The sequence below is a fragment of the Aedes albopictus genome, chromosome 3, assembly GCF_035046485.1.
Source record: "Aedes albopictus strain Foshan chromosome 3, AalbF5, whole genome shotgun sequence".
NCBI lineage: Eukaryota > Metazoa > Arthropoda > Insecta > Diptera > Culicidae > Aedes > Aedes albopictus.
The window spans coordinates 70,142,330-70,154,743 of record NC_085138.1 but is presented as its reverse complement, the minus strand read 5'-3'; the positions used below and the strand labels follow the sequence as shown (position 1 = coordinate 70,154,743).

The window sequence follows — 12,414 nt, the reverse complement described above, 5'->3', positions numbered from 1 at the left end:
TTTGCATTTTTGATTTGCATATAATTTTGCACAGCTGTTCTCATCAATATAAACAACAATTTTTTCATATTAAAACTTTTTATGGAGTCTCGACTAACTTTCAAATAGGGCCTATGAAAAAATAGAACACATGCGAATGAAAAATCATATCTCTGAAACTGCTTGTTTGATCAGAAAACTGTCTTCGGCAAAGTTGTAGATTAATAAATGGTGGCTCTCAGAAAAATACACATTGAAAAATTTATTTAGTTTTTCTTCCGAAAAAACTGAATTTTGTTACTAAAAATTAAATATCTCAAAAAGCTATTTTTTTACCTTCGTGATATTTTGTTAGAATAAAGTTCATTCTGTTAGCTACCATCTGTAGAATTTTCATAATGGTAAAAAAATGTACAAAAAAGTTATGGCACTTTGAACATTTTCGGTTGTGTGTTTTTTAGAGTGTATGACGAATTCACGCAAACTCGCCGTAGGGGTTTGGCAAAACTGTCTCAGAATCCGATGGAATTTCTTAGGCTTAAAGACTATGTATTAAAGACTATGCAAGATTGCACACGTTGTTTTTTTTATTTGTCTAGACTAATATTTGAAAAGGGCTAAAGTATTTGACCGTTTTAAAAATGACTTTACCTACAAAAAAGTTATGTATGGATGACTTTTAGATAATCATGTGAACTTTTATAACATTGAAAAATGTCAATAAGCTTTAAAAGTCAAAAAAATGCAAATAAGAAAAATTATTTCAATTTGCAAAACATGACATTTTTGTAATTATTGAAAATTTTGCCATATATCGCAAGATGGGCACTTTTGAAGAAAAGCATTTCTGAAGTACCGTGATTTCGGGTGAAATTGATCGACGTGAGGGTCAGTTTTCATTTGTTAAAAATATTGCTTTAAACTTAAAACAATTTGTATAAAATGACCATCATCCGGCTAAAGGATTTTTGAATGATGAGTTACATGTTTTACAGTCAATTAGTCACATATTTCTGTATTAAATTCAATATTTTCCGTAATTGCGTGTTTGGCGAATCTCAAATACCCTTTCAAACTTTTGTTACCGTGGCTGTATCGCACATGTAATGAATATTCGAATGGATGCTTTTAGCTGCCAAGTATTTGTTAAACACGATTTCATTATCAAAAATTTTATAAATATTCAAATTTATACATAAAATTGCACTTTCCCGGAAGTAATCACTTTTTCAGTATGAAAAGTGCATACTTCAAGGCGTTTTCAAAAATTTACTAAATTTAAAACTTGAATAATTAAAAATTGGGAAAACTCCTAAAAGTTTTGCGTAGCATTTCGCATTCTGGGGTGGTTAATTCAGGAGGAAAACATATTTTTGGCACATGCAAAGGTATTTCATTTACTGATCAATTTCATCCCGAAAGCAAAATTATTGATTTTTTATTTTAAATGATATTTACCTATTGCAATAAAATGATTTGTAATAAAAGTTTCAATCTCATTGACTGATGAGAATCGTGGTCGTACTTGTTTTATTGCTTTGAGTTTGACTTTCTTTGGGTGATCAACTGTACGTTGGATGATATCTTTTATTGGCATTTCAGCCTAATTTGGTCAATCAAAAACAACTATATGTTTTCTTAACTCGACGTTTCGGTCCTTATTGGACCTTTTTCAAGGATTCTGTAATGTTTGAGTTTGACCATATCGCTGCTTTCTAAATCACGGTAGCGTTAGTGGAAAATTTTTGACAGCTCCTCCCCTCTTAAAGTATATTCTCCCATACCTACCTAATAGCTTTTTTTATCTGTATTAACGAGATTTTTAACCCTAGGCTAGTTCATCTCGGGACCCACGCTTTACTTCTCTTCCGAAGGAAGAACTCACATTTTGCGAGTTTTTCGGGAGTGGGATTCGATCCCAGGTCCTCGGCGTGATAGTCAAGTGTTCTAACCATCACACCAGGTGCGCTCCACTACCTAATAGTAGGCTCCTAGCAATATCATAAACTTCCCCTAAAATGCTACATCTTTAATGGACGGTTCCTAACAACAAATACTTCATGTCATCATTTTGCGTGTTTCTCTCCGGTAGAAAAAAAAAAGTTTTTATCCAGGACGTTTTTTACAGATATTTTCATATATTAAATTAAACATAGCTCCATATGTTTGACTCACAAGTCTATCTAAAGCAAAGTATTTATTTTATTCTCCTATGAATAAGGGAACTCTCAAGTTGAAATTCGACTTCTGGTTGATATTTTGAATTTCTGTGTAACAGATCTGGTGTTCTGGTTCAAAAGAGAATCCTAAATTATATTCTTTGTATTGGATAGATTTATAATTGAAACATATAAAGCTATGTTCAATATTAATATGTGAAAATCCGCGTATAAAAATACCCAAAAATTGGTTTGACTCAAAAAAAAAACATTTTGTGTTGGGTTGGATTCAGATAAAAGCAATTTAATTACTTTGATCCATTTTGAATTCTATTTTTAGCGGTTGGTGTGGGGTTTGGTTCTCTGAAATAGGATTAATTTAATTTCGCAAATGGGCATGTATTCCAAATTGACTTCAATTTATTTTTTAACTTTTTTTAGCGTGATCGTTTTTTCAATATTTCAATTTTTTACTTGAAAGTTCACATAAATTCCTATACCGTAAACCGGGGTCAAATTGATCTCCGGGTCGAAATTGATCAGACGATTTTCCGTTAGATAAAACATACTTCAATTAGTTTCCAAGCAAATATCGTTTAGTATCGGTTCCCAACTGCACGATAGTTGAAAGGAAATTATTTAAAATATGCTTAACCGAACTGAAAAACGTGTGATCAATTTCGACCCGAAGATCAATTTGACCCCGGTTTACGGTACCACACTTTTTTGTAGGTCATGTTATTTTTAAGTAACATTGGTATAAAAAAAATGGTCAAAAACTTAAGCCCTTTTCAAATATTAGTGTAGATAAATTAAAAAAAAAACAACAAAGTATGCAACGTTGTTTTAAAGTACATAGTCTTCATACCTACACAATTCCATTGAAATCTGAGAGGGTGCTGCCTACCCCAAAATCAAGTTTGCGGGAAATTCGTCATGCACTCTAAAAAAACACGCAACCAAAAATGTTCAAAGTGCCATAACTTTTTTGTACATTTTTTTACCACTATAAAAAATTTAGAGATGATAGCTAACAGAATGAACTTTATTCTTACACAAAAACACGAAGGTAAAAAAATAGCTTTTTGAGATATTTAATTTTTAGTAACAAAATTCAGTTTTTTTAGAAGAAAAACTAAATAAATTTTTCAATGTGTATTTTTCTGAGAGCCGCCATATATTATTCTACAACTTTGCTGAAGACACCTTTCCGATCGAACAAGCCGTTTCCGTGTTATAATTTTTTATTTGCTTGTGTTCCATTTTTTCATAGGCCCTAATTGAAAGTTAGTCGAGACAAAATATGAACTTTTGATATGAAAAAATGGTTTCTCACATAAAAAGGAATAGTATACAAAAATATCAAGTAGATTAAAAAACATCGATTAGAATGGATTCGTGCTGGTCCGTGGAAAGCCTCAGTTGATTCTTGGTTTATCAACGAGGTAACGCTAGTGAGTATTGAGAATATTGAGAATCAGACCATTTGAAAAAAAAATCGTCTTCAGAATCGTACACCAGGTCCGTTGATGACCTAGTTTAGTTGAACCTGGATATAAACGCTAGGTGACGCTAGTAAACATCTCTATCTTCCGAATCAGACCACTGGTAAGTTTCGTCATCAGCAAAGTTAATCAAGACATGAAGAGCTATCCAATTACACCGTTCAACACTAAATTTTGTTATGGGATGAGAAAAAAATAACAGGGGTTTGGGACCCTAGAAGTGCCATAGTGAAAGAATTTTTGAAAAATAATGGACAGGGCCTTCACAGTTCAAAACCAAAGTTTGTATGGAGAACTTGGGGTGTTCAATTGATATGTGCATTAGAACGCGCTGTGCATATATTTAGGCGTTAGACAATAACGAAACTAACTCAAATACCGAAAACGCCTAAAATATGCACGGCACGTTCTAATGCACATATCAATTGAACACCCCAAGTTCTCCATACAAACTTCGGTTTTAAACTGCGAAGTCCAATATTTTTCAAAAATTCTTTTACTATGACACTTCTAGGGTCCCAAACCCCTGTTATTTTTTTTCTCATCCCATAACACAAAATTTTGTAAAATTTTGTCGAGCAGTATTATTAACTAGTTGATTGTTGGTTTATCCACTAGATGGTGCTAATGATTCGTATAAATTCCAAACTGCTGTAACTCGGGAATCAAGTCACATAAAAGTATTTCGTCTTCAGAAAAGTTGTTCAGCACATCAAGTGCTGTTCGATGATAAGCTAGCTGAACCCAAATATGTGTACTAGGTGATGCTAGGAAGTCTTGGAAAGTCTAAACTTCAGTATCTTGAGAATAAGACTGCACAGAAGAATTTCGTCTTTGACAAAGCTGATCAGGACATCAAGAGCTATAGGATAATGAAGTAGTAGATTTTATAAAAGTTTATCATATAAAAGTTTCATCTTTGGCAAGGTTGATCAAGACAGCAAGAGCTAACCGATAATGGACTAGTAGATTCTAGATTTATTCGCTAGGTGGTTGTTAAGAAATTTCAAACTTCTGTATCTTGAGAATCTGACCAAATCAAAGAATTTCATCTTTGGAAGAAATATCGGGATATTAAAAGCTATTCGATAATTAGCTAGTGGATTCGGAATTCATCCTCTAGGTGGCGCTAGTGAGTCGTAGAAATTCTAAACGGTTGTATCTCGAGAATCAGACCACATAGAAGAATTACGCGTTCAACAAAGTTGATCAGAACATCAAAAGACATACAAAGAGCCCATGCATATACCACGTAGGCTTTCTGGAGGGAGGTGGGCTCTGACCAATGTCGACGCTCCATACATTTTTTTTTATATTTTTGTATGAAAGAAAGGTGGGGATGGGTTGATCAACGTGATGTATGAATAGTCCCTAATGATAGTCCCTAGTCAATTCTGTATGCCTCAGCAAGGTGGCGCTAGTGAGAAGTTATTAACTTCTTATATCTCGAGAATCAGATTACATAGATGAATTTCATCTCGGGCAAAGTTGATCAAGACTTCCAGATGATGAACTTACTAATTATGAATTGATAGTAAAAATATGAATGATTGTAGATCTCACTTGCCCCGGAATCATCGAGATTTTTGGGCTGTAGTGTGCCAGCCAAGATGACCCTTTCAACCAAGATGATGGGAACATTTTGTTTTTAATTTTTTTCGCGGAGGTTTTTGGCAAAATAAAATCGTTTCAATTTCTCCTTCGGGAATTCCTCCATTGATGTTAAGCGGGGCTTCGACAGTAATTCCTTTAGGACTTGTTCTGAGAAATGCTTTACAAATTCCTCCCACGCGATTCCTTTACAAATATTTACAGGCTTCTGCATTGAATTATTTCTTCGGAAATTTCACCATGGCTTGCTTCAGCGATTTCATCTTGGATTCCTCTAGAGATTCCTTCACGAATTCCTCTAGGGATTCCGCCAGTCCTACGTGAATTTCTCTAGGGATGTCATTGAAGGTTCTTCTAGTAATTGTAGAAGTGCTTTTAAGAGGATTTCCTTCGAATTTTTTCTGGAAGAAAATCCCATCGGGATTTTTTCATGGATTCCATCCGGGTTTCGTTTAGAAATATCTCCTGATATTCCATTAGGAATCTGAGATTTCTCCTGGGGTATCTTCAGGAATTTCTGTAGGAATTCCCCCAAGGGCTTACCTCGGGATTATTTTAAAATTTGCTTTAAGAATTTCTCCAGGCATTCCTCCAAGAAATTCCTGCTTCCACGATTCCTGCAGGAACTTCTCCAAATATTTTTCAGAAATTCCTTCTGCGACTCCTTCTGGCTTTCGTCCTAGGATTCCTCCAGGAATTCAGCTTGAGATTCCTTGAGGAATTTTACCAGTCATTACTTCAGGAATTTCTCCTTCAGGAATACTTCCATGCATTCCTCCTGGAATTCCTCTTGGAATTCCTTCAGGAATCCCACCTGGGAATTCATGTGGAATTTTACTTGGCATTATTTTAGGAATTCCTTCTGAAATTCCTTCATGAATAACTCCTGAGATTCCTCAAGGAATCTTTCCAGATATTCCTCAGAAAAATATGTCTCGAATTTCTTCATAAAGTTTTCCAGAGTTATTTTCAGAAATTTTAAAGAATCTTACATAAATGTAGCTAAGAGTCAAGAGTTCTCCAAGAAAACATTATATTGGTCTTCTCATAAATTCCTAAACAGGTTTTTTATGACATTCCTTCAGAAACGTCTCCTTGCTTCGGAGTTTCTAGCAAGGATACTTTAGGATAATTCTCCAGGAATTTAATAGGAATTTTGCCCAAAGTGCTTTTTATAAATGCTTCCAGTAATTCCTTTAAAAATCTTCAAAAATTCTTTTAGAAACTTCTCCAAGTATTTCTTTTGAAAATCTTTTTTGGATTCATTCAAAAATGTTCCCAAATTTTCTCCAAAATTTACTCATTAACTCTTCTATAATTATTCATAAATAGCTCAAATCAGAACCAGAAATTATTCGATGATATCAGGTATTTCTTTAGGGATGCTAATGGAAGTTCCCGCAGGAATGTCTTCAGTTTCATAAGGAAATTATCCAGAAAATCCTGTAGGTATTCCTCCAGAGATTTATTTTTATTAATAATTTCAAGTGATTCCCGCAGGAATTTCTCCAAAAATACCTGCATAAAATCAAACAAATATCCCTGTAGGAGCTTCGTCTTGCTACATGTATTTACCTAGACATTTGTTCAGGATTTCCTTCGCAAAATCTTCAAGAAATTCATTCAGAATTGTATCCAAAAATAGTCCTAGACATTTCTACATTTGTTTACAACATTTGTGCAGGAAGATAGATGTTTTTCAAGAAATTCGAAAAGAGATTCCTTTGAACAATAAATTCACTCTAGGAGTACCTTCAAAAAATTGGGTAGTAAGATTATTGGAGACCTGCTTCATTGTTTTTTAACTTCTCAAAGAATTTTATTACTCAGATTCCTCCAAGGCTTTCTCACGGAGTTTCTTCTGGTACTACGCAAGGAGTTTTTCAGACATTCCTCTAGAAATTCTTCTAAGAATGCCTTCAGGGATTCTTTGAGGAGTTCTCTTAGAGATTTCTTCAGAATTTACTTCAGATTCTTCGAAAAAGTTTTATCAGTTTTGCATCTTCTAATTCCTCCATCTAATGCTTATCCATTTATAGATACGCGTTTTTCGATACCGCTTGTAGTCTTCCTCAATGTTACAATGTCAGTTTTCTGCTACTCTTTCAGATATTTCACCACGGATTCCTTCTGAAATTTCTTAACGATTTTCCACAGAAATACCTCAAGAGTACCTTAAGGATTCGAGAGTATGTTTAGGAACTTGGATCCTTCAGGGATTCCTTTAAAAATTCCCACAAGAATTTATTTTTGAATTGTTCGTGTGGTTCCATCCCAAATATCTCCTGGGACTACTTCATTGATTCCTTCAGATTTTTTTTTAGAAACTCTAGTAAAATTTGTATGAAACATACTAAAGGAATTCCTAAATAAATTTATAAACAATCCCCTGCACAATTAACTAAAGATATCTCTGAAAGAACTACAAGATATACCTTTGAAGATTCACAGAGAAACTTCTTGAAAATTTGGAAGAATTATTCAAGAAACAGTTGATACCTTTTGAGGAATTCCTTAAAGAGTCCTAAGAATAGTTCTTGAAGGAATTTAAGGAGAATCTCTGGTGGAAATCTCTGGAGGAATTCCTGCCTAAAACGGTGAATAAAATTCCGCTGGAACTATATTTTTTTAGGAATCTCTGAAAAAACCCGTAGACTGGTCCCAAGAAGAATCTTATGAATAGTTTCTTGTGAAATTTATGAAAAAATTCCAAGGAAAAATTCTGGTGGATCTCCTGGAAGAAACCCTGGAAAATTTCCAAAGAAATGAATGAGCAGGAATTTATTCCGAAGGAATACCTGGAGGAATCACTCAAGGAATTCCCACAAGAATTTTCTCTCTGCATTCCAGAAAACTTCAGCAATTGTCGAAATAACCCCCGAATTTCTGTTGGTTTTTATTTTTTTCCCAAAGTACTTTCATCAAGATTGATCATTAAAAGAAAATGTACAGGGGGTGGCCAAAATGTTTGGGATATGCAACCATGTTTCTCATACAAAAAAAAAACAAGCTTGCTAAAACTTTTCATAGAGTGCATCAACAATTCTCAAATTTTGAGTGTTTGTCAATCCATTATATGTGCATCATGGTACAAATTTGAGCTCGATTGGTTGATCTTTCGCGAAGCTAGAACCGTTCTCGTAAAACACTTTTTTTAGACAACCAATTTTTGAAGTGTCATATCTCGGAAACCAATGAACCTAATTGTATGAAACTTTGAACGTATATCAACAATTTATTAATGCTTCACAAGTAATCAAAACATTGGTACTTTTTAAACATTGAAGAAAGTTATCATGGTTATAACTTCGAGAAAGATTAACCAATTGAGCACATATAATAGGTTGACAAACAGTCAAAATTTGAGATTTTTTGATACACTCTATAAAAAGTTACAGTTTGTTGAACTTTTTTTGTGAGAGAAAAAAGGTTGCCTATCCCAAACATTTTGGCCATCCCCTGTAAGTGCCAAATTTTTGTACTTTGGTATGGACGGGGAGAAGGAAATCTTTAGAACAGTAATCTAGAACTGTTCCACACCACCTACGAATTTGTGCTAATGTTTTTGAAACTCAATGACCACCAATTGTAATTATAGAAATACGAATAGTACCCGAAAAAAGTGAACTGATTCCTTTCCATATCTATGACTATAAAGTTTCTACAACAAAACGTCTGTCTTAGTGAATTAATTTCGAATTTTTTTTATCACCCCTGATAACTTTCTCAGTACAAGCCACTTACGTTTTTCTTTTAGCTGCGGGAAATCCTTATTTCTAATGACAATCTCCTTGGCCTGAACTGCGGCCGCAAACAGCATCAGCAGCGCTATCACCATTTTAGCCCTCAGCATCGCTTCCATCGGTCGGAGTAATGACGACGAAGTTGACCTTATCGACGAGTACAACCCGTTCATGATCAACAACCCTTTGAACGCAGCAACTTTCCACTCAACACCGAATCAGTCGAGAATTTACGTTTCGCAGTTTCGACACCTCACAGCCTCAGCGTTAGAACCTCGCGAGATTTGCTTCTAGGCTTCTACCGTCGTCGTTTAGTACCCCACTCGCGCACTGACCCAGTTGTCACCCAATCAATGCTCTTGAAAATTTTGCCAAGTTTGTTGCAAAACCAACTGTCAACTCTTGCCGCTAGCGTCTGACCGCACACTGCACAGAATATCCATTCGGCACTTGCATATAAATCAACGCCGGATCGTTACTTCCAGTTTTTTTTTTTCAGCGTCTTGCTTGCCGCCATAAACAAACCACCAATTTCAAAGTTCTGGCACTTGTCACAGCCGCTTCGTTACCGAGGCGAGGGTTTGCGCAATTTGGTTTTCTTCTAGAAACGTTTTTTCTAGGCACTCTGCCGCACCGCGTTTTGCAAAGCTGCAACGGAAAAATTCTAAGCACTTTTAAAGGTGAATGCACTGGGGGGTCGCAACGTGAATCTTTTGCACTGATTCAACTAGAAGAGGCAAGCGCCGAACCGTTGACCGCGGATTAACCGTCCGGATCCGAGAGGCGATTTGGGATGGCTTTTGCTGTACACGACGACAACGAGCACGGATTACGCAAAACAAATCTTTGGATCGTTATCTCGACGAGATCAAGCCTAGGAACGCTACACTGGCAACATACGTTGCAACTTGGAACCCGCGTGTCGTTGGTTGGTTTACGCGTCCGAACCCATGGACGGCCGATGGAGTAATAAGCAGAAAATTTCGATGCACACTCCAAGCCGGGTTAAGCTGCGCCGCCCATACTACCAGCAACAGTCGGCAACTTGGTCGGCAAGCAGTGTTGCAGCGCCAGTGCTGCTGCGCGCTGCGCCAACGACTCGGCGGCGATCGATATGGTAGGAGCAACTGCAGCTACCAACATGTACCAGTTTACTCACTGTTGGAGGCAGGGGTTTTCAGATTCAGTGGGTCTATTGATGTTTACTTTCGTATGCACCGATGCATGAGTTCACTAATTTGATGTTTGAATGGTGCCATGTTTTAATTTTTTTTTCTTGAAAATTGATTTGAAGATTCATTAGGAACAAATTTTGGAGTTTGGAATGGAAACAAGGTGGAACTACTTAAATTTTTCTTTGAAAACTCGTATACGATCCTCATGTGTTCTAGATCCAGCTTTCGCGACACATCTCTGATGTCTTCCTTTTCTGGCTTCCTTTGGGTCCTGACTCCTGAGGGATGCGTTTGAATCGGTCTGGCTATACCATGTTGCAGGCATTCCCAGTTAAAATACCCAAGCAGCACACAAGTCACAAAGGAGTATCGCCAGCGCAGGCTTTTGGTTGAACAGAAGATACATTTATGTAATTCTAACTCAAAGGCAGAACAACTTGAAAATGACTTGTGTCCAATCAAAAACCTGCACTGATTCATCATTTTGAGGAGTGACCCCAAGCTTATGGTCGATGAGTTAATTAAATTGATTTACTTAACAACTTTTTTTATAGATTTATTAGCTAAGTTCGGTAAAAAGCAGTTGAAAGCTAATAGAAAAACTCTAATTTATACACCTAGCGGTGATGGCGCCTTTCTCATGTCTTCGAAAACCCATTTCATCAAAACTTAAGTCACATGTATACAACGGCTTTTATTTACTAATTAATGGCAACGAACGGAGCAATAATATCAGTAGGAACCGTTGGCTCGGAATCATTAGTTTTTCTGTGGAAGGTGAAGCATGGATCTTAATGTTAATAAAAATCCATTTCATAGCACCAGAAATCACATCGTTTATCTTTTTCTTTAATTTTTATTTCTGTGTATTTTACCTAAGCTAATTCTACAATTACTCGTTTATCTGGCTTTTGATGTTTGAGCTTCAAACCCATAAAGAAAAAGCCACTATATTGAAATTTGAACCGCCACTCTGGATTTAAGTCCGCAATCTCCATACCAGATACCCATTTTGTATGGTTTTAGGATCTATAACTTCATTAAACCGCCGTAATGTTGAATTTTGAGACGCTATCTTGGATTTTAGACCGCCATCTTTTATAGAATATCGCCATTTTTGGACTCCAGACATCTTCTACATAATAGATTTTTGTGGGCTTTGTGGCCATGCGGTTAGCGGCGTCAGTCGTTTAGGCGTATTGTGAGTGCCACGGAGTGAGGGTTCGATTCCCGCTCCAGCCGGAGGAAACTTTTCGTCAAACGAAAAATCCTCCACTGGTCCACTGGGTATTCCGTGTTGTCCGTTGCCTAATGTTAGTGAATGTTTAGTCTGTGCAACCTCTGGTTGAAGACGGTGTAGAGTCTCTTTTTTATACCCATATTGCATGATTTTAGGATCTAAAGCTCCATAACCAGCCGCCATATTGAATTTGAAGTCGCCGTCTTGGATTTCAGGCCACCATCTTGGATATTCTTATCGCCATTTTTGGACTCCAGACGTCTTCCTCATACCAAATATACCCAGATTGCATGGTTTTAGGACTTAAAATTCCATTAAATAGCCGCCATCTTGAATTTGGAGCCACCATCTTGGATTTTATGCCGCTATCTGGGATATTCTGGTAGCCTATCCTCTAAGAAGTTTAGAATGATTTTTTTCCAGGAATGTCCTAAAGAATTCATCCAAGGATTTTCTCAGGAATTTCTCTATAGATTTCTGAAAGAATTCCTCCAGAAATTTCCGGAGGTATTCATCCAAGATTTTCCGAAGGAACTCTCCAAGGAATTTCCGAAGGAATTCCTGCAGAAATTTCCGAAGGAATTCCTTCAGGAATTTCCTGAACGTATTTCTTCAGGAATTTCCGAAGGAATTCCTTCAGGAATTTCCGTAGGAATTCTTCCAGGAATTTGCGAAGGGATTCTTCCAAGAATTTTGGAAGGAATTCCTTCTGGAATTTTTTAAGGAATTCCTCCAGGATTTTTTGAAGGAATTGCTTCAGGAATTTCCGAAGCAATTCCTCCCGGAATTTCCGAATGAATTTCTCCAGGAATCTCCAAAGGAATTCGTCCAGCAATTTCCGAAGGAATTCCTCCCGGAATTTCTGAAAGAATTCCTCCAGCAATTTCCGAAAGTATTCATCCAAGATTTTTCGAAGGACCTCGCCAAGGAATTTTCGATGGAATTCCTCCAGTTATTTCCGAACGAAGTCCTTCAGGAATTTCCGATGGAATATCTCCAGAA

At 36.4% G+C, this 12,414-nt stretch overlaps 1 protein-coding gene across 1 annotated transcript in view; it reads right to left on the bottom strand.

Annotated features, from left to right (window-relative positions):
• LOC109427008 (protein takeout-like) overlaps positions 1–10,036 on the bottom strand; it is a 28,148-nt gene extending 18,112 nt beyond the window's left edge. The window contains exon 1 of the mRNA XM_029872453.2: positions 8,999–10,036. Within this exon, the coding sequence (XP_029728313.1) occupies positions 8,999–9,170 (172 nt within the window). The 5' untranslated portion in view covers positions 9,171–10,036. The remainder of the gene's footprint in view (positions 1–8,998) is intronic.
• Between the last annotated feature and the right edge of the window lie 2,378 nt (positions 10,037–12,414).